We start from the raw sequence: 27,668 nt of genomic DNA on the forward strand, positions 1-27,668 counted from the left end.
ATATCAAACAGTATGCCAGCAAGGTATGTATTAATATGGCAGCAGAGTTAAGGTAGAAAGTAAAATGAATTAATTTGCAGTGCTATTTTCTTCTTTCAGACTAACTTGCTTAAAAAAACCCTATTATGTGAGTATTTTTATAGTGTGTTAAGGCAGGCAAACAGTTACACACTTTCCCTACTGTTTACATGTCCAAAACAAGCAACTGTGAACATTTTTTAAAGACACTAACCAGGTAAAGCTTATATACATGACTCCAACCAGACACATTTGTAAAGACAAGTTTGACATAAAACAATTAAAGGAAAATAAAATATGGCAACTCAGATTTTTGGCAAACATTTTATATTTTTTATATAAAAATCTCAGTAAGAAACCTAGCAGAATATCTGACCGAAACATCTGCCTTACAACAAGTTCAAAAAAACTCACAAAAAAAAGAGAAATAAAGAAAAAAAAAAGTAAAATTCCAACCCCCAAAATATTTTTTAATTATAAACCAGAATATCAACAAAACACTTAAAATAATCTCAGATTGTTTGGCAATTCTTCACATCATAACAAGAGACACATTTGATCATAAGAAAAGTTTAACTTTATATACAACTTCACTTGAACATTTGCTCTTACCAGAGTTAATATACATTAAAAAAAGATTCTGGCAATAATACCAGCTTCTATTTTTAATACCTGTGTATAAAATGTAACATAAAATGCTGAAGCTCTATAGTTAGGAGAAGTGACATTTGATTTTGATGGGTCCCTCTTTGTTAAAAAGATAAATACTGAAAGAACAAGCATTTAGTTGCAACATAAAACTGTTTCATTTTAGGGTGGTATTGGTTGACTGTGAATAAATCTAACCTAGTACTATATATTTCTTGAAGTTGGTAATAAATTTACAAGTGAAAATATAATCCAGTAAGATTACATTTTAAATGTCATACTTTTGTCACAAATGTGAACAGAAAGGAGCCAAGTCCCTTTCACTATGCTATACTACTTTAATGCATGCGAGAAAAATATTTTACCAACTGTCTGAGCATATTTTGGAGAACTTTAGATTTTAGACAGCCCTGGGGGAGCAGAGGGGAAGTTTCCTACTGACATCTGCATAGAATGTAAAATATATAATTAAAAAACCCTAAGGTATATACTAAAGTTTACAGACCAATGCTTTCCATATAATAAATAAAATGTCCATCATTGATTAAATTCATACACAGAGTAAAATACAACCTATTTTTACAAGTTTATGTACAAAGTGTATTAGTTGGCACATGGGTGCCTTATGGGTTGGAAGCATCTGCATTAGCATGTCACATTGGGAAACTCCAACTTTCCAAGTCAGTGATAAAATATATAACTACTTTGTTTTTCATTCAGATACAAAGTAAACTTATTTTTCATCTGAAATAAATGTACATAATATTCTGTATAAACAATAGTTTATAAAGCTGTTTAAAATGTAACTTAAAAGTACTGCATTGTTTAACTTAGAGCTCTGAAACAAGCACGTGCAAATCCCTTTGCTTTAAAAAAAATAGAAGCACAGATGTTTGTTTTCCTTTTGACTCTTCCAAGAACAGTACTGGCTGGTAATTATCGTTTTGCTTTCTTCAGTGGTGTCTCCTCTGCTTTCTGCTGGCCTTTTCTCCGTACCACTGTTGGGCTGTCCTCCCTTTTACGTTTGGCAGACTGCACCTTTAACCTGAAAAGCATTTAAATTATTATTTTCACAATGGTAGAGCTTGTAAAAAAAGTGGTTCAGGCACAATTCTGTTCAGAGGGCTGAACTAAACTGTCCATCACTGATGAACTGTCCATCTCTGATACATTATATAAAAGCTTACTACTAAAACACACTTCTTAATAGGATATGGGGTAGTAATTCTGTATGTTGGAGAGTGCTCCCTGTGTAGAATTTGGAGCTAGAATTCTTCTTCCTTCTCTTTCTCTGGAAAGATCTGTAAATTTGTAACAGATACTCTTCATTACCCTGGCCCCCATCTCACAAAGATAGAATAGCAGTAATAGTGTCTCAAGCCCTGCAAGAGGGATACAGGGCAGACATCAGGTATCCTCAGCCTGTGCATTCACACACCCATCTATATGCTCACCATATTTCAGCTGCAACTAACTGTGAATGGGCTTAAACTCTTGGCCATTCATAACACAAAATAATGGAGCTGAGGTGAACTGTGACAGCCATCAATGCACATGTTCTCCAGGTTCAGCCTGGAGAGATTACACGTTTTAGAAAGGATGACAGCTACATGCGGTTGGCATACAACACATTTTACAGGTAAACTACAAGATACAGAGCAAGTGTGCATCACATTTGTTATTTATTCCCATGGGATTCTGCACTGTGATTTCATATTTACAGATTAAAAAGTATAACAGGAAAGGAGGGAAAGGGAAATAGATTCAAAACTTGGTATAAGGGCTCTCAGAGTTTCTCCTCTTTTCATCAGCTGTTCTTAGTATCATTCCATCATATTTACCTTTAACCTGAACTATGGATCCTCTCAACCCCCATTCAGGAAAGATTCACAGTTGAAGTTAAAATACTACATAAACAGCATTTTCAGATTCTCCCAAGAGGTTTCCAAGGATATAAAAAAAAATAAAATCTAGTCTTCCAAATGTCAAATAAAGGAAGAAAAAGAAAAAATGTAAACAGAAGAAAATCCTTTAAAAGCTTTTATATATCACACTAGAACAGAACAAAACTAGTCTGCTGTTCAGATTTTCAAGCGGCATGTTACATATAAGGAAAGGATCACTGTAGTGCCTTCCAAAACAAATACTCAAAGTAGATTCAACTTTAATACTTACTGTGTCAATGGAGGAGATTTATTCATTTTTGTATCACTTGAAGATCTTTTTTTAGCTGCTAGTTTCTGTCGTTTTCTAGGAGAAACTGAACTTGGACTGCTGCCTTTAGAAGTTGCACGTGTGTTTGGCTTGCTGGACTGTTTTCTGTAGCACAAAAGAATGATGAATTTATATATAACAAAATACTTTTACCAAGTCAATTTCTTCTTGCATTCCAAATGCAGATAATTAAGACTGCACAGTATTTGCAACAAGTAAATCAAAGTTACCAAAAGAAACAGTGAGAAAAACATATTTGCCTGCTTCAAGACACACTACCATGCCAAGCTATGTATTTATCAAATGTAGAATCAAAAGGCTGCTGTACTGACAATATTTGGTATTTACAAAAAAAAAAAAAAAAAAAAAAAAACCAACAAATTAATCCATTCCAAATCTTGCAATAACTTTTGTACATAAGTGTCTATCTTTAAAAAGTATCTTGTAGTCTGGATTGACTCATATGAGCTTTGGTATCCACAAGCTCAGAATCACAAACTGGCTAGTGGCGATTAATTTCATAGTTTAGAAAACAAATTACTTGAGTCAGAGAAATCTAGAAATGCTGAATATGAGGAAGCATCCTCTTCCACATAATTATTTCCAAATGCTACTTATAAAAGGCAGACTGCATGTTGCACCTTAAGGCAATGCTTTGCTGTAATCACAGCTAGAAAGGTAGCACTGGAAATCTGAGACACAACCCCGAATCTATAAAAAAGTAGATGCTTCCACAAGCAAGCAGAATAAATCCACAAATACCTAAACTTGAGTTTGAGTTTAGTGAGACTAAAGGAAGTCCCTTTGCCTTTACCAAAGCAAAACCACTGTTTACTAAGTGGCAGTGATAAATCTTCAGTTTTTATGTAAACGAAGAATCATGTAACTATTTTCAGATTCACTTCTGAAAGTATCAGTTCAAGAGCACTGTGGCAACTGTGTACCAAGTACTGCCCAAAGGCTAATATACAATATATATAATATATTATATAATATCCTTAGAGGGAAGTAGATATTGTCAATTGAAAGTTGTCCCACCAAAAACATAAAAAAAGGTCTGGAGTCTAATTATTTTCTGAAAGACGGCAACACAAATCCAAACTTCCCAAAGCTGCTATGTTTCATTGTTTCCACAAAAAGAACAAGAGGATGAGCTCTGCTAGAGTTCAGCATGCCTACAAAGAGGCAGACCAGTGCTAAGGCAGATGAAGAACAGCTTCCTGAAAACAGAACTCTTGCTATCTACACTTGTCTTTTGCAGCAAGATTGCTCTCCAAGCTTGCAGATCACCATAATAGAAATTAAACCCTCCAATATGGCAGATTAATGTATTTAACTTGGACAGTACTTAAAGAAACAGACAGGGATAATTACATTTTCACCTTATTCCAACATCAAATACCAAATGGTGACTTGTACAGTCAACTGTACAATTCAGAACCAAGTGTCCTTAGACTCAAATTCTGAGGCATCACTAGGATGATGAGTGCCCACAGGGTCAATTCTTACCTTGTTACATATTCAAGCATGACTTTTGAGACCCTAACAGTTTCCCTTAACCTCACCTTTTACCTCTTCATTCCTAGACGAGTGTTACCAGAATTAGAATCAGAATAATTTGGGAAGCTTTTATCAATTTAAAACAAACAAACAGAAAAAGGCAAAAAGAGAAAGCAACAATCTCCTCCCTGCAAACCCCACAACAACTGAGAACAATGCAGAAGAAAGCTTGTTATTGGAGTCTCTACACAGTTACCTTTGAGCCTCTAATCTTGTGGCTGATCTAGTTGTGGCCCCAGAATGTGCATCATCCTCTTCCTCACCATCCTCTTCCTCACCTTCCTCTTGCTCTTTTAGTTCATCTTCAGAAGACGTTAACTTCCGACGCTTCTTCTCTGGCTCCACTGTTTCTGTCCATTTAAAATTTTAGACATATGCTATAATTTTCCAAAAGGCCACGAACACATAATTTAGAAAAGGTATTCTAGCCACAAGTCCCATTTTCAGTAAGTAATTTTCCATTTCCTTCATATTTCAACATTTTTAGTTCACACTTGTTTGACTTAATCTTGCTAACACATTCACAACAGTTTACTTACACAGCTCACAGCCAGAATTCATAGAAAATTCATGAGGCTTTATAAAAGCATCTGGGATGTAGCAATTCTGACATGAGATTACAGCAATTTACACATATTTACATAATATTTACACTAGCTGTAACTCAATGATTTTTCCTCAAGAAGGAAAATTGAATAAAGCTTATCTTTTTGCTATTAGTAAACAGAAAGGCACAGCAGTAATTTCTTATTCTGTTAGGAGCAGCACAGTTTCTCATGCTTTACCCGTTTCGTCTGACTGCACCACAGAGCGCTTGGGCTTTCTCCCCCTTTTACGCACAACCACTTCTGTTTTCTCAGCTTCATCTTCCTGAAAAAAACAAAATGGAATCATCTAAGTCAAGAACTATTTACTTTACATAGAAGACAGACATTTTTCATTACATACTGTTTGTAAATTTACAAACTGCACTTACATTTGTTGTTTCTTTTTTATTAGATATGTCTGCACCTAAAAAGAAAGGAAAGAACAAAACTTGATCCTGAACTTCAAATCTTTCACCAATCAGTTTAAAAGGAGATTCTTTTATACTGTCTCAACTTTGCATAAACATCACAGTAGCTCAAAAAACATTTCAAGTCTCTTTCTAATTTAGAAAATAGCTTTGTTGCACTTGGTTATATACAGAGACTGGGTCAATATTTTTTTTTTTATGTACTAAGCCTTTATATGACTGACAGTCTTTATTGCCTTGCTACATACGCTGTTTTGTTTTAATGGAAAAGGAGAAGTTACTTAGCCCCTTTAACTACTGTCAACCAATTAAAGAATCACAGAAAAATTTGGCACAGAAAGGGCTTCTAGAGGTCACCTAGTCCAGTCACCTGCTCAAAGCACGGCTAATTAATCACACTGCACAGGATCTTGTTCAGTCCAATTTTGAAAGTCTCCTAGAACCTGATTCCTCCAGGTGATCTGTTCTAGTGTCTGTGTTCATGCTAAACACCAAGATGACCGAGATGAAGCTCAAAAAGACACTACTTAAAACCTCCCAGTATGTGAGTTCCTCTGCTGAAATACCTCTTACTTCCAACTCAGTGACTTTTACAGGCTAGCCTATATATATTAAAACAGATTTTTAAGTCAACATCCCATGTCTCAACTTGGCTTCTTTCCATGGTTACCACTTCTACCCTAACTCTCTGATGAGAGATTATTTTACAAAGCTTTTGAACTCTGGCAAACAGAATTCTCTCTTAACACAGTCAGAATGTTAAGAGTTAAAAATCCTTAGCAATAGAAAAGAGAAGCAATCTAAATTAAAATTTTTATAACATTTTTCCTCTGCCATAAAATTGCTATCTAATTTCTGAAAGCTAAATAAAAGAGAACACAAACTCAAACCCTCACTAATTAGACTAAGAGAACAAACAAAAGAATGTCAATGAAAAGGGTCTATAATAGATGTCCAAGAGCAGAAACATATTCTAAAATCCACATACAAGCTTCTGGCACTCCTTTGTAAGGCTATGGAGGAAAACTTTTATACAAAGCAAAAATATATATAAGTATTTAAAAAGTAAATGAAGTAATCCATAGGAGTGTCCACTGTGTTAAGCTCTTCACACAACATAAGCACATACATAATATAACCAGCTTGCATTAGTTCTTTGTGTTCAAGAGACACTTAATTAATTCTAGTACATTTTGACAAATTTGTAGCAAAGGGTTTTTTTGACTGAAGAATAATCTCATCTAGATCCATGACATGCCTTTAACAGATAACCCTCTATAAGATATGAAAATGTGGTACTTTTATCTGAAGCTAAGTATAAAAATAGTAAAACTGTTGATAAGTGCTAAGTAATTAGTTTCAAGTTCAGTGTCATTGTTATAGGATGGTGACACCTTCAAAAAACATGTGTCTCTTAACTGCATGTGCTATAGTGACCAAAAATGAAACTCTGCATCCCACTCCACATGGATGTCTGTCTCTATTGCAAACCCTTAGCAGAACACCCAGAAACCACCAAAGTGAACTGCACAGGCAGATTCGACTTGGTTTCCTTTTCATTGCCAGGGAGTCTCAACCCCTTTATGCCCAGGAATGCTAATACAGGGTGAAAATTTAACAGTACATTCCACTTTATACACTCCTCTTAACACTGCTGTGATATCAACAGCCTTTTGCCCGGAAATGTTACATAACACACTCAAAGTACACAGTTAGGTGTCTGTCCTTTTGAATAAAAAGCAAGGCAGAATGCACTTTTATTTCATTCTCACATTCTTGTCTGTTCTCTTTGCAGTTCACTGAAATCAAGTATCACACAACAAGCTAACCATCCAGAGACAATTCTGAGGCACATGGATTAAAGCTGACATTTTAACAAATGTGGAGAAAATAGGAAACAGTCCATATGTGCAGTGCAGCCGTGTTAGTATATCTGTACAAACCTAAGCTTTTGGAAACTCCAGAAGATTTGTTTTAAAGATCTGGTTTCTCACATTTTTTACATGTTTGTTTCCATTTGTTACAAACCACTTTTTAACCTACTTTTCAGTTCACCTGCTCCCTATAATGGGTTTTGAAAGATTTTTTAATGAATAATTTTAATTAAAAAGACACATTTAAACAAACAGTGCAGTTCAGACTCTATACACAAGAAAAATTAGGAAAGAGAAATAGAAAGGTATTTCACTTAATTCTATTTTAATTTGAAGCACTTAAAGTACATTTTTGAGTCAAGATAAGCAACCATGTTCCAAAGATCTTACAGGAGGTTGTGAAAAGGGAAAGAAATATCCCCTCAAGATACCCCTAAGATCTTTAGATACATATCCACAGATAAAACAATTAACAAAATTAGACAAAATTTGAAATGTAATGTAGTAAGTGTGATTGATAAGCACTGTATGAAAGAACACATAGAAATGGAAAACAGTCACAAAGAGCCAGTATGATGGGGTACCTACCTTCCTCTGAAGCTCTGCCATATACTTAGCCCACTCAATTATTTCATATATTCTGCAATGCATTACTCATTACTGAGTGGTGCTGCTGCATCTTTGAACTAAGTGCTTATCAAGCTGCTCTTTTTTAAAAATAAAAATCTGGTAGCAATTAGAGATAAGTCTTCATTTCATCTCTTTCTTCAGATGTTTTCATTCATGAATAACACTGACTGCCTGAGATGATGTCAGGATGAAGAAGGACCCATGTGATTTTTGTGAAAACCCTCTTCTATCTTTTTATATGTTGAGGCATTTTATATGTTGAGGTATCATTTGCTTACCTGTTTGAGGTGTTTTCCCTCTACTTGCAAATGTAGGAGACTGCAGCTGAAATTAAAAAAAGTGGGTTTTTAAATTTAAAGAAAAATTCTACACTGTGTTACATAATCATAGAAACTTGCTCGTATTCATTGTAGAATGAATCTGAAAATCTAGAAAACATGAACACTAATGAGCACACAAAGTTTGTACTGAGTTTAAGAGTAGGATGCATTTTTCCATTTTGATAAATGACTGAAACAAGTCAAATCAGCCCATAAACAAATCACAGCACTTTCAGTAAACTGACACTAATAACATTGCAATAAAAGACACAAAAGATAAAAGCAGTTTCAGTCAAATCTATTTCTGACTATTTAATTATCAACAAAGAAATTTACTACAGTCACTTTATGTAATCCCACATACAGATTTACAGAACTACAAGTCACCAGAAACTGTTTATTTACTCAGAATGCAGAAAAAGCTATATATAATTACACAATGTCCTATGATGACTGTCCAAAACCTTCAGTGCTTTCACCACTGAATGACTACACCAGGATGCCTTTGGCTCCTCTAAAGTAGCAGTGTGTTCCCAAGGCAGCCCTGGGGAAACTGCCATGCTAAGCATCTCACCTTAGAGAACCACTCTCAGATGGGGGACAAGGATCACTCCCCTCTGAGCCAGCCTGCAGCTGACACCAAGCACTCACTCTTCACTACAAGACCTTTAAACACTTCAACCAGAACAAGGTGATTCTGTTCCAGTACTGAGGGGTCCAAGATGCATCTATTTCTGAGGGTGATTTGAAAATTAATTTTAATCCTTAGTTGGACAAAAAAAGCACCCCAAAGAACAACCAAACAAAAGCCAACACACAACACCAAAAGAGAAAAACCAAATACCAAAATCCACACCAGTTCAAATTACATTTCATTAAATAATATTGAGAAAAAAAAATTAATTACTAAAGACTAGGAATTCTGAAACAGAATTCCAGCCAACCTGTAAGAAGGAACAGGACTCAAAGGGTTGCCTGAAATATGAGTACAGAACAACCAGAGACAATAATTCCTTTTATCCATAAGCTGGGTAAATTCAAGATTTCCAACTGCAATGCCAGCGGGTGCCTCACCAGGCAAGCAAGAAGAAAACCTGAGTTTCAACACAACTTCATTTTTAAAATCCCCCCTTTTCTATGCAATAATGTTGATTCTGAAATAGAGGAATTCCCTATAGAGAAGACTTTAACCAGAATAAATCCAACTGTCTGTACCCCACAAACATACCCATCATTGCCCTGTGCTGTAATCCAGCTGGATTGCAGAAACAATACCAACAGAACACTTTCTTGGCTGTGAATATCCTTCACAGGGGTTAGGAAATAAAACTACCACTGAGCTTTAAAAGACACACAGCTCCTAGATTATTCACCAGTATGCCTCTATCTCTTCCATGAAATGTAATATTACAATATATACGTAATACAACTACTTGACATACTATTTTATTTTACAGCTATGAAAAGATTCTATGTGCTATTATTACAATACATTCAGTAGAGGGAAAAAAATCATTTTGATATAAAGTCACTTCTGCTCTTCAGGTCAAAATTTCTCTCAGCACAAACTAAGACATACATGCACACCACCAGAAATTCACCCTGCACACAGATATATACTATTACTAGCTAGCTTAACACTTAGATTTGTATTAAATGAACTAAGTGTGAAGCTGATAGGCAATTTGTTACAGTCTGACTTAATACTATATTTTGCTTAAAAAGTTCAGTTTCATTAAGAGATACTATTAATATTTTTCATTTGCTCAGACTGAACTCAATTAACAAGTTTTCCACAAGATGTTTCTGAAACAAATGAAATGCTGTTAACTGTTAAACAGATAAATGGCTCTTGAAATACTGTGTTTAAATGCACCCAAACAAAATAAAGGCACTTACATTCCCAGTGCTCATATCAGCTTTTGACTCCCCACCTGAGGGAAGAAATATGAGTTCAGAACTTGAATGTCACTATTATCCTTGTTTTTCCACACAAATATTATGAACTACTTACCACCAGGTTGTACTGCTTCAAGAGGGTATTTACGAGGCCGTCCCCTTTTGCGTTTCACTACTACAGGCTGATTTTCCTATTAAAAATAAAGGACACAAATATTTTACTTACTGTAACTGACATTTGGAATTTGAGTAACACAATGCAATACAAAGATTGCTAACTGAATTAAAAATGTGACAGTGGCAAAAGTAGTAGTTTTCAGGTAAAAAAATAGATGAGGCAAGTTTAATAGCAAGAGACACCGTCTGTTATGAAATCAACTAGTACAGGTGAAAAGAAACAAGGCAACTCACAATTACACAAAATTCTTGGTGGTTGCACTGAGGCACAAAGCATCTCTGAGAATGCAGTGCCTTCTGCTCCCTTAGCCCCAAAATCTCTGTCACTTGGTCTCACATGCTGCTGGCTTATGAAATAAAAACTCCAAATTTTACATCCCATGAGCCCCTTTTCCTAGTGCCATATAGAACAGGCTACATCCTGTAGGCTGAGCAAGTGTTTCAAACAGTTAATATCCTAATTATCCCAATACCCAGATTGCTGGTATTCTATATATAAACAGCATCTTTAGCAAATAAAGGCCCTGTCCTTTGAAGTTCTAAGCTTTGAAAGAGAGCTTTTAAATAACAAATACGGTCAGATGCTCAGATTGCAAAACCTCCAATAACAGACTCTCTCTTATATGCAGGAAAAGATTAAATGCCTCATTCAGCATTTACTGAAGTATAGCAGTATCTCCCCAAGAAAGGTTCTTAGAGACTCAAGTCTTGAGTGAACAAATATATAAATGCATTCTTTAAATTTTCTTCTACTTCCAAATTTGAGGCAAAACCCCCCAAATGATGAAACCCAACACCTTTCTGAGATCAGTGTCTATTTCTAGAGGCCAGTATCAATTTTAATCTCGAGGGTTCAGACATTTGTTTATAACCCATACTGTAGTGTATCTCAAGTACATGTCTAGGAGATAATAAAAAGACTTTAACATTGTTGCAAGATAATATTTTTTAAAGGCAGGTTGTATTTGTTAATGACTAAACTATCCACATCAAAGTTTTCAGAAAACATATAACACAGCTCTATATAATTGCTTTCTAGACATTTTATAAACACTATTAAGCCTAGGAAGGGAGTTATTACTACTTTGATAATGGGATATTGATGTTTTATGGTCTATGAGTTTTTACTTTGTGACAGAGCTACATAAGTCCTTGGTACTTTACAGTACCAAACAAATCTTCACAACTATTTCTTAGTAGGTAAGCCAATTTTAATATTGCTGTCAACAAAATACAAAGCAGTTATGTACTGCAAAGACAGGACTGTGAACCTGCACTATCTCAGTGAGTTAACAGGAATAAGACCACTCACCTCTGGAGAATTTTCATTTGATTCTAGACTGTGCTTTTTCTTTTCAGACATTTCCTGTTCAATGTCAAATTCATCTTCACACATAGAAAAGAAAAAGAAAGAAATTGCATACCTTTGTTTTATTAGGCAAAAGAAATAGTAAAAGCCACACCTCCACACTGAAAATGTTATTTCATCATTTAGCCCAAAATTCCCTAAAAACACCCATAAGAAATCAGCACTGTTTGTCTTGTAGCAACAGTGTATTGGTCTGCCAAAACGCTTCTCCCCCAAACACCAGGTGACTTAGGGAGGTCTTCTCCTTTAAGGTAAAAATAAAAGCTCACAATTGTGACATACTATAAAATGGTAGGACAAATACAAGCCCCTATTCCCTTTTCTCACATGTTCCATGAAACAGGAAGCTGAGGATACAAGCACAATGCAGAACATATTGAGACTTGTCAACTTGCTTGCATGAGAAAAAAAACTACTAATAGGTCAAACTAACATCAGGGAACATTCTCGGACTGTTCCCAGAAAGACAAACTGAAGTAACATCAAAACCACATTAATAATGTGAACACACCATCTTTTATTATTTATTTTAGAGTAATTAAGCCAATTACACTTGCACTCTTTTCTATGGTTACTCTACAGAAACAAACAAAATTGATTTGATGGTTATATTCATGGACTTGTACATAGGACAGCTCTTCCTTGTGGTCAGAGTTAGGGGATGTTCTTATCACATAATGCTGATCATTCTATTTTCCCCACATACCTGTTTATTTCCCTTTAGCTTTCCTACCCAAGATATATACTAAAGCAATAATAGAGCAAATGGGTGATAATAGCAAAGACATCAAAACTTTTGTTATGATTAAAGAAACAGATTAATGCATTATTTGATAGCAGTAGTAGAGCAGAAATCAACTAGAGAATACATGAAAGTATATTTGCTGGGATCAAGTTCCCAATTTCTCTCAAATTATTCAAATGAAATGAATATTCAGTATGGGTTCAGAAAATCTACCATAACGAGCAGTTTAATTACCTTTTACTTCCACAGTACTTCTGGGAGGTGTTTGTGTTATATCAGCTTCTTTGGACACTTCTGCTGCATCACCTGAAATAACTTCCTACATTATTTTGAAACAAGAGAGGAAAGATGTTTTACTGCACATTAAAAATCATTGCCAGTTACACTAAAAAAAACACCCCATCCCGACACGAGTAGTTATTTTACTCATCAAGATTTTGTACTGTCTCGTAAAAACTTTGATGCTGAGAAGCTTCATCACAAATCAGTGATATATATGCTTCATGTACTCCTAATAAGAACATCTATTTTGTCCTAATTTCTGTTTTCATTTAGCAGGAATCAGCACAAAGTCAGAACTCAGGTCAAGTGCAATATACCCTCTGGAAGATCTCAGATCAGTATGTCCCTGTAGACACTGAACTGACTGGAAAGCTGGCATCCAACAATGCTCCATGAGATACCAAGCTCCTAATTATTGTGCAACTCAGTTCTCTGAGTCTTCCACACCTTGAAGAGATTCTACACAGACCCCTGCCTTTTTTTTTTTTTTTGGTCTCTCTCATTGAAAAGAATCATCCGTCAGTCACTTCTTTTGTATTCAAGACAATACAAAAGTAGCTTAATTATGGAAGAAATAATGAGTAAGATTTGAACCTTATTTATAATTGCAGAACATAAAAGAGTCCTTGAAAATACCTTGACGTTACCAAGTTTCATTTTGGAACACTGACTTTGTTCATCCTCTTTTAGTACACCCTGAGCAATCAGCTGGCTACCTGCAAAAGCAAGTGACAATTGAAATATAAAAAAATTGTCTTCTACATTTGTCGCATTTTCACGTCACTTTTATACCAGCTCACTATTACTGAGATTCATAAGTCTGAAAAGCAGCATCTGACTTTCCAACACACAAACAGAAGCTTACTCTAACCACTCTTTGAAAAGGGAAGACAACACAATAATAAAAAGAATTACACGTTTCTTGTACATTACAGGTGTGGTTTGTTTTGCTTGTTTGTTTTTAAAGATAAGCTCAGAATTGAAATCTGGTAGGTAACACATCAAGAAAGAGAATAACCACCTCAACTTCAACTCATAAAGAGACAGGGAAATAAGTTAATACTATGTGGGACACTAATGAATATGACTTTTAATCACTCACTTTGTCAAATCAAAATTCTTAGAAGAAGAATAAAAGCTCTTATAAAAAAATGCTAATATTAATTATACTAACGTCTTTCCTAAATTGTTCTGATGCTGAAAAGACAGAAGTTGAATATAAAACTTGAAGAGATGAGATATATTACACTGTCAGGCTTGTAATTACTGTATCAATAAAATGCCCAACTTATTTAGATGTTAACCGCATCTAAATATAATTTAGAAATGTTTATGCCATTCAATTCCTTCTTGCTTCCAGACAAATAAAAGGCTACACTAAAATGTATTTCTTTCCAGTCTAAGAAAAGGAAGTATCCATCCCCACAAAGTCTATTGAAAGTTTAGGTTCTCCTAATGATCAGATTCCTCATTTTTTATTTTAAAATAAATTAGTAATTATTTTACAGACTAAACAAAAAAATGTTTCTTAATTTATGATTGAAAAAACTATTATAATGCTCTTCAGTGCAGTAATTAAATCAGTTATAATATTTTTATAAAATATATTAACTGTAACATTAGAAGTGCTTTTGGGAATATAAATTGCTTTGAAGTTTGGAATTTCCCCTATTCCATTCTTTTCTCAAAAATACCATTTTATGGCTTCACCACAGTAGAATACAATTTTGCCACAGAAAAGCTTTGCACAAATTCGTGTATTTCTGTATCACTTACATTTTTCTTTATCCATTGTTTCTGAAGATTTACATTGTACTCCTCTAGATCTATGTTCTTCATTTATCTGGGTAGCCAAGTTTTCCACCTACACACAAAACACAAAGAGAATTTATTTTTTTCCATTAAGTTTATAAACACAGGAGAGAAACTTTTTCCTACTTTCTACTTCCAAGTACAACACACATTTAAATGAAAAGCAGCTGTTACAGAAGGAATTTATTCCTAGAACTCAAGTAACATTTCTATTACTGAACAGCATGATCAAAAAACTTCAAACTTGCAGCATTTTCAGAATTTTTGACTGATACTTTTATTGAAACAAGTCTCAGAATTAAGCTCCCTACTACATGTTTTAAAAGTAGTCCCTCACAGTAAATCACACAGAATATTTGTGGATTTAAAGGACATTCTCCTACATTTAGGAACAATAGAATGATCTCATTATCATCAGAAAAGTGGCCAACCAGCATTTCAATATAGTAATAAATAAATTTACTACCCAAGTTTAAGCAACCACAAACACAACTTCAGCCTGCTACCTATACTAAATGTCTTCTTTTTGCTTCATGAGGTACACTTTACATTTGCAAGCTTCCCAGTTATGCCTCCTATAAGTTCCTGTGGAAGACAGCAGACTGCACTAAAATAGGTCTGTAATTTTGATCAAAACCCCCAAAAATAATTCCTATTTTTTCCCCTCTTACTCTCATAGAGATCAAGCTTCTCTTTTCTGCCAGTTAACAGTCTTGAAATAGTCATGGACTATGGAACAACAATACAAGATTTATTTACTGGCAGATTTGAAAGAATAATTAGACATCAACCTACACAGCTGCAGAGTCTCAATAAATATAGGCTCTGCATATATAAAAATAATATTTTCCTTTACAGAATATTTAATGTAAATAGAAGTAAATTCAAGTATGAGAAAAGCAGCACGGATTTAGAAATGAATTTGAAAAGCAAATACTTACATGAGAAGTTTCTCTTTCTAAAGGAATATTTCTTTGCAGCATATCTGTTAAAAATAATTTTAACACAATCAGAAAAGCTAAGCAAGCACAGTATCCTCCACTTCACCTCCCTGAAAGGATTCCAGAGAACCTGAAACTATGTTTAACTTGCTTCCAGTGTCTGCAGTAAGAGACATCCAATCTTCTCTTTAACAATATACCCACAAAATAAAACAAGAATATGAATTTCTGAGCACAGGATAACTGAGAATCATATTATGGCTGTAATACAGGCAATGAGGGGGCTGTCATCTTTGACATTTATGGTGACTTTGAAATTTCAAACATAGTTCTACCATTTGAATCACAATTTCATGCATCAATATATTAGATACTGAATCACGGGATGAAACAAAATGTGATTAAGCTACATTATGCTTCCAGAGAATTAAAGTTTGCATAACTGTACTACTGAGACCTGTAGCTGATAGAATGTACATAAGGAAATTTTCCAGTTGCTAAACTTCACTGTAACTTTGATGAAATAGAGCCTCAGCCTTCCATATCACAAAAGCAGGGAAAACAATTATGAGAGTTGATGAGTGGTCTGGAATTTTGAAAGAATTCCATAACTTTCAATACACAAAGAGAATTATAAAAAAGGTGCCTTATCAATTGTTCTTAAAATCTGATTTATAAAAGCACCAAATTAATACCTTCATTAAAAAAGCTGATAAAATATTCCAAGCAACTTTATGTCCAGCTACAGTAAAAACCAACCTAAAATCAAATAAAACCACTTTTTTAAAACAGAGTTTTATGTATTTTGTAGCTCCTTTCTTAAATCTCCATGTTTTAGCAGCGATTCTTCCACAGCTGTACTGTTGAGTTGCACATCTTTCAATTTTTAAAGCAGTGTCAAATGAAGAGCTAGTTCCTACCCACTCAAACAGCAATGATTTGTTTACATTCCAAAGAATCTTGGACTACTAAACTACTGTGTCTGCTGTTCATATTCATGACAGGACACACATTTGTCTTTTAAACAACTTCCTTTTACGTATGTTGAGCTGTATGTATACATGCATGCATATACATATACAAGAGAGATCATTGTGGGGGAGAAAAATCCTCTCTACCAAGATCTACAAAGCATTAGTCTTCACTATGTCATATCCAACATGATTTACACAACAAATGGACTTTTGTTAAACATTTTACAAGAAACAAGATTATCTAGTTCAATCTGCACATTTAAAATTTTAAGTACTGTCTGTGTGGGTGACTGAGTGATGGGAAGTGACACAGTTTTAAAGACACTTCAAAGAAACCTCACAGTACAGAAAAACCTATTCAAATTTTAGGTCTGCCATTCTGAAGTCTACATTCTTCTAACCAGTCCTCAGGGTTTACTTTTGCTTTCTTGTGAGCAGAGTATGTCTCTCACACTCAGCTGAATATACACCACCCTATAACCAAGTTTATGAATGTGACCTACCCTGAGAATAAAAAAAGAATACCAAAGTTTTATACCAATGCTCGTATCTCACCTTACAGCTGTTTTTGTTTTCTATTTTGTATGTCTAAAAATTGAAAGTGTGTCTCTTTATAGCATATAGGCTCTCAGCTTGAACTTCCTGTTAGGGGAAATGCATCTTTAACCTCCCTGGGCAATACAAGCAGCACTAACACTGATACCTCTTGGGATTCATTTTAGTTCTGCTTGTTATTCCAATAACTGAGGATTAACTCTCATTTGGTAGTGTTGTAAACATATTTGTAATGCATTTGGAGCACAAAATCCATCAAGATGGGCAAAAAGGAGACGTTTATTTCTGCTTTACCAGGAAAGCCAAACAATTGCAATGCATAATTTGGGCTTGGGAAGAATGGATTCTTTTTCAGTTTTGGTCTAACTGAAGATTAGTTTAAGAACATGGAAAATGAATTACTGAGCACAGATCCAAGTTGACTAATTGAGGTTTCTAACTAGATGATTACCTACTTACAACTGCTTTTCAAATTTGAGTGGATGGCCACAATTATTTTAACTTTTTGGAGAGTAAGAAGAAAAAAACTCCAGAAATTCTCTGTAAAATATCTGTGACTTGTCATATAGTACTTGCTATTTTCATATCCTCAAAAGGCCTGTCACAGCACCCTAAAACGAGGATGATCTAAATCTATAAGGAAGGACTTTCCTTGGGAAAGTTTCTCTATCTTTCCTGGACAAATGTTTTTCTTTTTTTACTGATTTTAAGTAGAATACTAGCAGTCTACTTTTTAAAAAAATCCTTTCCTACTTTCAGCATATCTGACCCTCCTTTTCCACAAATCAAATTCAAGACCCCCCCTGAACTCCTAGATACATTTAAAGATTTCTGAAGTCTTTCTTCAATTCCTTTATATGTCATATATAACAAATCTCTCAACCCTCCCATCATAAGTAACAGTCCCTACACCATGAAAGTAAGTTACTGTCATAAAAATCACCTTTTTGCAATTCTTTAGTCTGAAGGTCCACATATCCCTCTTCACTTCTTGCACTTTCAGGCTGTTGTGACTAAACATAAAATCAAAAGAAACAAATATTGCAGATATTTAGACAAGTATGTCACACTCCACTCTTTTGTGTCATGATGAACATTGTCTTATCATGAACTATGAAAGTCTTCAAAGGCTTTCTCATTTGTAAGGAACAGTTAGAGCTAAGTTCAACAGTGTTTAGATTTGATCTTAGAGTTAACATTAGTACCAGAGATTAACTCAAAAAAGCAGATTTCAGGAATTCAGGGTGCAACACCTACTCTCAGTTCCAAATACAAGCAATGGTCTAGAAATGTTCACCTATACAAGGAAAAACAGGATCTGCTATGTGTAACGATTCAATGATCTCCCTTGAATTTGTGTTTTAGGTGAATTTTTTAGGTTTGCTTGCTTTAAATAAAGAGAAGTTGCAGAGCAGCTCAAAGTTACCATTGCATAAATAATGCTATATGGAGCTAAGGATATTAAGTCTAATCTGAACATTGTAAACTCAGCTACAGTTTCACACTATGGTTATGCTGACTCTAGAACCATGTTATGCTGGTGCAGCTGCTTGCAGGTATCAGTAATTCCCACCAGAACTGAAGTTGACTTCCACTTTCCTGAAGTCCACCCTTTCATAGATGCTTGAACCTCTGAACCATGGTATCCCTCAAAAACTTATTCTCAGAGCATGGCAAGATACATGAATCACTCCTGCATCTGAATAAAGAATTAATCCAGGTGGAATTCTCTATACTATGGAACACAGTCCAGACACACAGACTCAGCTTTGGTCTTACACAAGCTATAGGTGACCATGAGCCCAAACACCCTGCATTATCCACGCTGCCCCACTCTTCTGTGACAGCAGATAATGGGCTGTGCTTATCAGAACCCAACAGCAGTGGGCATGGCTCAAACTCTGGAGACTGGCCAGGCAGGGATGCAATGCAATGAACAGCAGTGTAGGTTTGTTTACCAACACTTGCCAGCTCTAAGAGCTGGGGTGGTTTTTTATAAGCACTATCAAGCAACATGCACACAGTATGATTAATTATTCAAAAAACAAACTTCCATGTTTCAGTCACAGAAGGAGTATGGCTGAAGGAGGGAATTATTCCTAACAAAAATAACATGGACAGCCCACAAATTAAATGCCAGCTGCTTACAGAAAACTACAGCTCAATAATCTGAAAAATAACTCTTTCAAGGTCCTCCAGTTTAAATTTTTAAGCTCCATTTTCGATGCACAAAAATCAAAAGGCACATGAAGAAACCCTAGCAAGATGTATGAATAAGCAAGAAACGGTGCAGTTAAAATTTTCAAAATAATATAAATACCTTGTCAGTTCCCAAAGAACTTTCTAGTTCTTCTGCCGACTTTGGTAAGGCTGCATTATTGCCTAATGAAACACAAATATGTGGAAATTATCAGATTACATTATCCATTTATCTCATGCTACAGTAGAATGTTATTTCTTAGTAGTACCTCATGAATACAGCACATTAGTTTAAACCCTGTGGACAACAGAAACAATAGCCAGTCAGTTTACAGTAAACCAGCTCAATAAAACCCAAACTTGGCATCTGCAAAACACAGGTACTGTCACATTTTCCTACAAAAGACTTGGAAAATATGGGGTACCAGGATTTACCACAGCTTACTTATGAATTCTGACTTTGGCTTTTTTTTTCTTGCTTGTTTATGAATTCTAACTTTGTTTTTTTCTTCCTGCTTTTCCTTCAAAAAGAACCATCAGGATAATTTTAGACCAAATTAGAAACAGCAAACTACCTCTGTATTAATAAATGCAGAACTAAGAGTTAATACTAAGGATATATTTTGCTTTAAATGACAATTAGGTCTAAATCTATTAGCTCTAGAATCATAACCACTGAAAATATCCAGTTTTTCAGACTGAAAATTCCATAGCTCCTGCTAGCACCAGTGTGGTTTTAGAAAAATCATAAAACCCCTTCCCATTTCATTTTCCAGGGGAACAACTGCATGATTATAACATCCTAAAAACAGGTCACAGCAACAGCATAGTCATGTGACCTCTACAGCATTTTTGGAAACCTATTTCAGAAGCCTACTTAGACAGCTTTTCCAAAACAAAAAGAAATAACTACAACATGATAGTTTATCAATGATGCATGTGAAGTGATTAAATTATGGTTGCAGTTCACAGAATAAGTACCACTACCATTACAAAAGCTACATCAATGGATAACAAGAATTGAAGCAAGCACTGAGATAGGAATACTTTATTGGGTAACATTTTACACTGTGATGGCTCATTTGTCTCTTGTATAAACTGCAAATAACATTTTTTAAGCTTACTAAACCAGCATCTCTCCTAGAAAAATTCCTAAAATCCCAAAATCTGCAGAGACAGCTTTCTCAACCCAAATATCAATCAAACTAGAGAATAAAGCCAGTCTTTGAGAAACTGGACCTAAACCAACATAATAAAATGTTTTTTTTAAATTATAGCAAAAGCAGACACGAGAACAAAAATATTTTAAAAATAGTACTTGATCAGCATCATTTCACTTCCTGTGATATAAACAGATTTTTCTACAGCTTAAATTCTCCAAAATTCATAATGAAGTCACAATCTTGTTTTCATTACAGCATCTACACAATACATTAATTAAAAAAAAAAAAAAAGGGGGCTTCAGCTACTTCAGAGGGTCAAAGAGATCCAAGGTCAAAAATAGTAGGATGTTTATTACACTGTATTTTAGGAACCAGAAACCATGCAGATTCATTTCAAATGTTAGCGTAGAAAAATAGATCTGGGTATAGAGTATGATATCCTTAATGCCTTATACCATCATTTTCTATTAAAATAGACATCTACTGCTCACTTAAAATACTTATTTAGGATAACTGGCTGATTCCTTTGTAATACATTTCAAGACAGAATTAAGTGCAACAGAGTGAATCTGAACATGACCACTAAATAATGACCCAGAGAAAATCTGCACTCATGATTAAGAATGGCCAGTCTTAACCTTCAAAATTGCTATTAAGTTTCCTTTCTAAAATGATGCACATATGTCAAAATGAAATGCATCCTATTTAGAAAAAAAAACCTTTTTGAATTTTGTAACACATTAATAACAAAACCCATGTGTACCTTCACAATAACAACCCCTTGCAAATAACTTTTTATGTTAGCTGAAGACTTTAAGTCAATGCATTTTAATATTTTTTTCTGCACTCTAATATTTGTTTTTCAACACAACTCCAGTAATTGTGCTCAGTTGGTCTTGTTCACCCAGAATCACATGCTTATTTAATTGCCACCAATTCTTAGGTGTATTAATATCCTTTTTGCAACTAACGAAGAAGTGAGGTGTATTTGAACAGTACAAGTTACTTCTAACTACAATGGTAAAATGCATCTGTTTAAAACAACTTATAAACTGAAGAATTAAAGAGAAATCCTCACCTGAATTAAAGGCTGCATTACTTTTCTGAAAAGTAACTTCAATGCCAGTATCATCCATTTTGACCAAGCTGGTTTTGCCATCACTGTTATATCGCTTTTCTACATGCGACGAAGCAAGGTCCCTTTTTTTCCCTAGTCCTGCTTGTATTGTTACTTCACCATGGCTGGTGTTTACAGTCACTTCATTTGCAGAAACTAAGGAAAGAGCCTGAGTCTTAGGCAGGGGAGTCCTTATTTCAGAAAAGGAACTTTCTAAAAGCACGTTTGAATTTAATTTATAGTTAACATTCTTTACAGCTTCACTCTCTGTCACTGCTTCTGAAATCGTACTAGAGAGTTCTGATGTAACATCCTCGTGCAAAACATCTTCAGCTTGCTCATCATCCTCACCTGCCTCTGGGGAAGGACTCTCAGCAGCCTCTGTACTAATCTCCACGCAAAGGGCCTCATCTACACTCATGAGGTTCACTGCATTTTCATCTGTTTCTGTGATTTCACTGTCTCCTGTGGCCTGAGATGCTGCTGATTCTGTCCTTGCCCCACTCTCGTTTGTCTCACTCTCTCTACCAATAACAAGCAAAGAATTCCCACTTTTTTCTGGGCCTGTAGTTGAAAGGATGCATTCAATCTGGTCAGCAGTATTAAAAATTTCTTCACTTTTGTCTTTTACTTCTGTACTCTCAGCAGCAAGGTGACTTTCTTCTATGACTGTAAAAGTGAAGAGACTATCACATTCTTCCATTGTGCTCAGAGTGATCACTGCCTCCTCCTCCTTATGTTCTATATTTGAAGCAGAGTGTTGATCTTCATTGTCAGTTGCAACTCTTAGCACAGGAGCTCCACATTCTCCCACAAAAATCACAGAACCTTTGCTTTTCCCCTCTGCGTTGAAAGCAGTTAGTCCAAACTGTTCATCTACAGTTGCAGTGGTCTCCACCACCCTACATTCTTCTGATGCATTTGGAGAGAGAATGGCACCTTCATCTCCTGCTACAATGAGCTGACTTTCAGCTTGTGGTGCTGCACTGATCAGGACAATCTCGCATTCTTCTGTCATGCTTGTAGTGATCATAGCAGCTTCGTACCCTCCTTCTGTTTCTGAAGCAGTGAGTTTGTTTTCATCTTGCATAGTTACACTAGACATAGGTGCTTCAAAACATTCTGCTGTACTTGTAGAGATCATTAGAGTCTCATTCTTTGACTCAGTGTCTGACATATGTTGAATCACCTCTTCTGTAACTTCACTTGACATTAGGATTACTTGTTCTTCCACAACACTTGTGGAAATCATAGCACACTCATCCTTTTCTTCCTTACCACTAGCAGTTGGGTGACTTCCATCATCACCATTATCATCTCCTGGACTGGATTCACTAGGCATGGGAACCTCATATACTTCCATATCTACGGAAACCACAGCATTCTCATTTGTATCTTCTGTCTTCACAGAGGGGAGCTGACCATCATGTTCAATAGCTGCACTTGACATAGGAGCCTCAAATTCCTCCACAATACTGGTGGAGATCATAGTGCATTCATCTTTCTCCTGCTTACTGCTAGAAGTATTCACACACTCCTTAAACTCTGTAGCTGTGCTGGGCATAGGCACTGTGTCTTCAGTGTCTATTAAGATCATAGAGCTTTCCCCACTTTCATTTACTCTTGCAACAGCAAATGGACCTTCTTCAGCATCTGTGGCTGAATGTAACGCAGCATCTTCCACTGTGCTGGTAGAGATGACATCACCTTTTACTTCTCTGCCAGCAGGGGTAAGAGAAGTCTCATCTTTCTTTGGAACTGCACTACTTATAGAGGCATCAAGTTCTCTGCTGCTAAAGGAAGTCATGGCATTCTCACGTTTGTCTTCAGCACCAAACTGTGTCTTATCTTGCACTGCCATAGCACTAGTCATTGGACCCTCACATTCCTCAGCATCTGAGGGAAGCAAGGTACCTTCATGCTTTCCTGTTTGTGTAGCTAAGGCACCCTCATCTGCAGCACTTGCACTGGTCACACTGCTTTCAACAATGCCTTTATCATTTTTGCACTCTGTGCCACAATTAGCTTCTTTCTCTGCACTTGCCATGCTGTCGACAGTAAGCTTATTTGTATCTGTGCCAGCCAGTCCTGACTCAGCTTCCATTTGTTCAGCAACTATGCAGATAATGGAACTTTCACCTTCTTCTGCACCTATACAAATTAGTGCACTTTCACTTTCCACTCCTGTAAAAGTAGAAGCATGCTCATTTTCTTCATTTCCTCTTCCTGTACTGGTAACAATGTCCTCACCTTCTTCATCCTCTTCTTTTGAGCCTGTGCTAGTCACAAAGCCTTCATCATCACACAAACCTACACTGACTGTAGTGATACTGGCTTCTTCTTTTGCCCTTGTACTGTCCATTAGACTTTCACATTTTTCAGCTTCTAAACAAACTACAAATCCCTCATTGCTGTCTTCCAGCCCTGCACAGACTGCTGAAATTTCAGCATCATCTTCTGGGGTTATGCCTGTGCTGGTCACTGCACTTTCACCATTGACAGTATCCTCAGACTTGTCACTAGTTCCAGCCGTGGCACTGTTGTTTGTGACCACTGCAATACATGCACCAGTTACAGTACTTTCTCCTTGGGTATCTGTACCAGTCACAGAGCAGATGATGAAGTTGTGACCTCTTTCTTCTGCACCTGTGCAAGTTACAGTACCTTCATGTTCTTTGACTTGGCCAGCTGTCACATTGCCCCTCAATTCACCTGAACTGTCACCACTACTTGACCCTTCACCTGTTTCTGTCCCTGCACTAGTTACAGCTCCATCACTCTCCATTTCACCTAAGCAGGACACAGAACTTTCAAATTTGCCTGTATCTACACAAGTTGAGGTCTTTTGCTCTTCTTCGGAGCCTGCACTAGTCACAGCATCATCTTTTTCTTCTGTCCCAGCACTATTCACACTGTCTTCAACTTCTACTCCACTAGGGTTCACAGAATCCTTACCATCTTCTGCATCAACCATGGTACAGTCACCATTTTCTTCTCCTTCTGTACTTGTTAGGAAGCTTTCACTTTCTGCTAATCCTTCAGTGACAACACTGCCACCACCTTCTTCAGCTGCTGCAACAGTACAGTCACCAGTATCTGCTCCTGTGACAGAACTGCAGCCCTCGTTACGCTTTACCCACATGCCTGTTGTGAAACCTTCATCAGCTTCTATGCTTGTACAGATTACTGTCACCTCACTTTCTTCTTCCGAGCAAGTGGTTGTAGCATCACTGTCCTTTCCAGAATGTGATGAACCCTCAGTTCTTTCTCCTCCTGTACTAGTTGCCATTGAAGTGCTCTCAATGATCTTTTCTGTGCTAGTTCCTATCACATTGGCGGGAGTTTTTTGTAGGCTGCTGTACAATGAACTAAGTTTACTACTTCCTGCACTAGTACCTACAGCATTACTTCCATTTTTGTCTTCCATGCCAACCACATCAGTCCCTTCTTGCCCATTAGCTATAACAGAGCCTTTGAAACCTTCCTCAGGAACCCCTTCAGGCACTGAAACAGAGGAAGACTGGATCAGATCATCAGTGTCATGCACCTTGTTGTTTTTTACACTATCCATCATTGTGCTTCTTTCTCCCTTTGTGGAAGGATCTATATTCAAGCATTCTCTTCCTTTTCTTCTTAGGGTAAGTTCTTTTGATGTCACATCTCCATGATCTTCTGTTGTATCAGACATCAAGTTTTCCTCTTTTCTTTTTAACTTCCTATCTTGAGAGCTTTCTGACTTTGCTGTTGCATTGTAATTTTCTCGCCTACATAAACCAGCTGTAGTGTCTTCCATTGCCTGTTCATCAGGCTGGGACACCTCATTAACTTTTCCCATACTGTTGGCCATGATGGTGACGTCACCACCATCTTTCACGACAGAACTCGGCACTGCATTATCTTGCTCCATATATACAACCTGTGCTGCATCATTATTCAAAAGGAAAGCATCTTTCAATAGGGAAGTCCCATCTGAATTGTGGAATTCTTTAGATATGGTACCTAAAGAATCTGTAAAATCCGAGCTATCCACATTCATGGATTTTGCATCAGCAGCATCTTCTCTTGAAGAATTAATTGCTAAAGGAACATCATCTGAATTAGAATTTATCACAGTTTTTAAATTCTTTGGTCTTCTGCTATCTTTTGAAGCCTGATCCTTACTGGACACATTCTTTACAGTTCTACCACTTGTTTCATACACAGCACTCGTTTTACAAGTCACTTGTTTACTGGGTCCTTGAGACATGGAAGCTTTTTTGGACAAGGGGTCTAAGGCACCAACTTGTTTATTAGAACTTTCTTCTTGTTCAACAGTTTTTTCACAGGCTTCAGGATCTACCAAGCTGTGTTTCAATGCCTTATTTGAAATAGAACGAGATCCTTTTTGTTTTACTGCACACTTGGTATCTGTGGCTTGGAGAGAGTTTTGAATGTTTTTTCGATCAATGTTAGATGCTTCCTGTGCTTTTGTTTTTTTCAAGTCAAGTTCCATCAGCTCTTCCTCATGACCAGCATGCAAGTCATCATTATTCATAGTTGCCTTTTGAGGGGCTGGAACCTGGCTGCTTTCACTTGTGCTGGCTGATTGCTTTTCCTCCTTAAGTAAATCATGGTTTGATATACTGCCTTTTCTATTTTCACAGGATATCTTCTTGCTTTTTTTATCCACTGTGACATTAGATAATCTTTCATGCCCACTATCCATTTCTTTAGTATCTTTATCTTCCAATTTGATGTTCTCTTCCTTCTTCTTTACTTCCTTGTTGCTGTGCTTTAAGTTTCTGCTTTTATGACCTTCAGCAGAGAATCTTCTTTCTAGTTTGGAATTACTTAAATCTTTATCACCTCGGTATTTCTCTTTTACAGTCCCTTTTTCTCCAGAATGTAGCTTAACTCTGTGACTTAAGTCTTTTTGGGATCCCTGAGTTGACTGTGAGCCACTTGCAAGCTGAAACTCAGCACCACTCTCCTCCAAACCTTTATCTTCATTCCTGGATTTGTGCTGTTTATCTGAATCATTGTCTTCCAGGCTCTTATCTCTGTCTAGTTTCTGTCCGGTATCTTGTTTTGTTAATTCCTGTAATTCTGTTTCAGATGCTTTGAACTGTTTACTATGACTCTTTGACTTGGACTTTAACAAAATCTTGTCTTCTGCAAGGCTCTTAGATCTTCGTCTATCTTTATGAACACCATCTTCAAGTTTTACATTACTATCAGAGTTAGTTGATTCTATTTCACGTTTATCTTCTGAGTAGCTTTCGCTCCTTCTGTGTGATGCTGAACCAGGCTGCTTTGAGGCACTTAGGGAATCCTTCTGTGGCTTAGAATCACTCAAGGATCTCTTGGTCTTGCATTCTGCTCTTGGTTTGTCTGTTGAGAGATGTCTGTCTTTTTTGTTTTCTTTCCGCATGAGTTCTTCAGCTTTTAAGGTTGACTCAGAAGAGTTTTTTCCATCTTTTCCTGTTACTGATACTTTCCGTTCACTTCGGTGTTTACTTTTTCTTTCACATTTGTCATCTGAGGAAACCTTTACTTGTTGATTATGTTTCTGGCCACCATCCTCTCCTTTCAAACTTCGCTCAAATGAATGAAGTTCAACATCTTCACCTGACTTGTGAATACCATCTCCTTTATATTTGTGCTTAAATGCAAGTTTATCTTCTAAAGCAGTTCTTTCCTTTTCATTTTTATCTCTGTAAGACTTAGCTTCTTTTTTGGCAGAATTTCTCATATGTTGAATTTCTGTGTCAGTATCTCTTTTGGGGTGTTTTTCATTCTTAGATATGGATTTCTGCTTCTGTGGTTCTTCAGTATTGACTTCTCCTTTATCCAGTTGTTTTTTTAGATCCCTTGTTTCACTGTCCTGCTGAGCTCCTTCAGCCTGAAGAGAGGTGGAGGTTTTTCTTTTATGTTCTTTTTCTGCTTTAGAATCACTTTTGCTTTCCTCAGCTGAATGCCCGCATTCTGAAAGTCTTCTTAGCTGTTTAGAGATCTCATTTTTTCCATGACTGTGCTTCAATTCTTTGGAAGAATTTTTGTCACAAGTCTACAAAAGAGATTTTTTTAAATATATGTAAGTACACATTACACAGTTCCTTCACTTATATGCCTGAACAGAACAGGCAAGCACAAATTCTTAAAAAAAACCCCAAAACA

The 27,668-nt window shown here is 36.2% G+C and overlaps 1 protein-coding gene across 1 annotated transcript in view; it reads right to left on the reverse strand.

Moving 5' to 3' along the window:
* Positions 1 to 568: 568 nt before the first annotated feature.
* BOD1L1 (biorientation of chromosomes in cell division 1 like 1) overlaps positions 569 to 27,668 on the reverse strand; it is a 36,711-nt gene continuing 9,611 nt past the window's right edge. Inside the window, 16 exon segments of the mRNA XM_079305822.1 lie at positions 569 to 1,711; positions 2,842 to 2,985; positions 4,637 to 4,790; positions 5,226 to 5,310; positions 5,417 to 5,451; positions 8,238 to 8,283; positions 10,179 to 10,213; positions 10,294 to 10,369; positions 11,668 to 11,741; positions 12,704 to 12,788; positions 13,388 to 13,467; positions 14,528 to 14,615; positions 15,505 to 15,548; positions 17,977 to 18,046; positions 19,354 to 19,415; positions 21,474 to 27,558. Of these exon segments, the coding sequence (XP_079161948.1) occupies positions 1,603 to 1,711; positions 2,842 to 2,985; positions 4,637 to 4,790; positions 5,226 to 5,310; positions 5,417 to 5,451; positions 8,238 to 8,283; positions 10,179 to 10,213; positions 10,294 to 10,369; positions 11,668 to 11,741; positions 12,704 to 12,788; positions 13,388 to 13,467; positions 14,528 to 14,615; positions 15,505 to 15,548; positions 17,977 to 18,046; positions 19,354 to 19,415; positions 21,474 to 27,558 (7,272 nt within the window). The 3' untranslated portion in view covers positions 569 to 1,602.

The sequence above is a fragment of the Erithacus rubecula genome (genome assembly GCF_903797595.1).
Source record: "Erithacus rubecula genome assembly, chromosome: 5".
Classification (NCBI taxonomy): Eukaryota; Metazoa; Chordata; class Aves; order Passeriformes; family Muscicapidae; genus Erithacus; species Erithacus rubecula.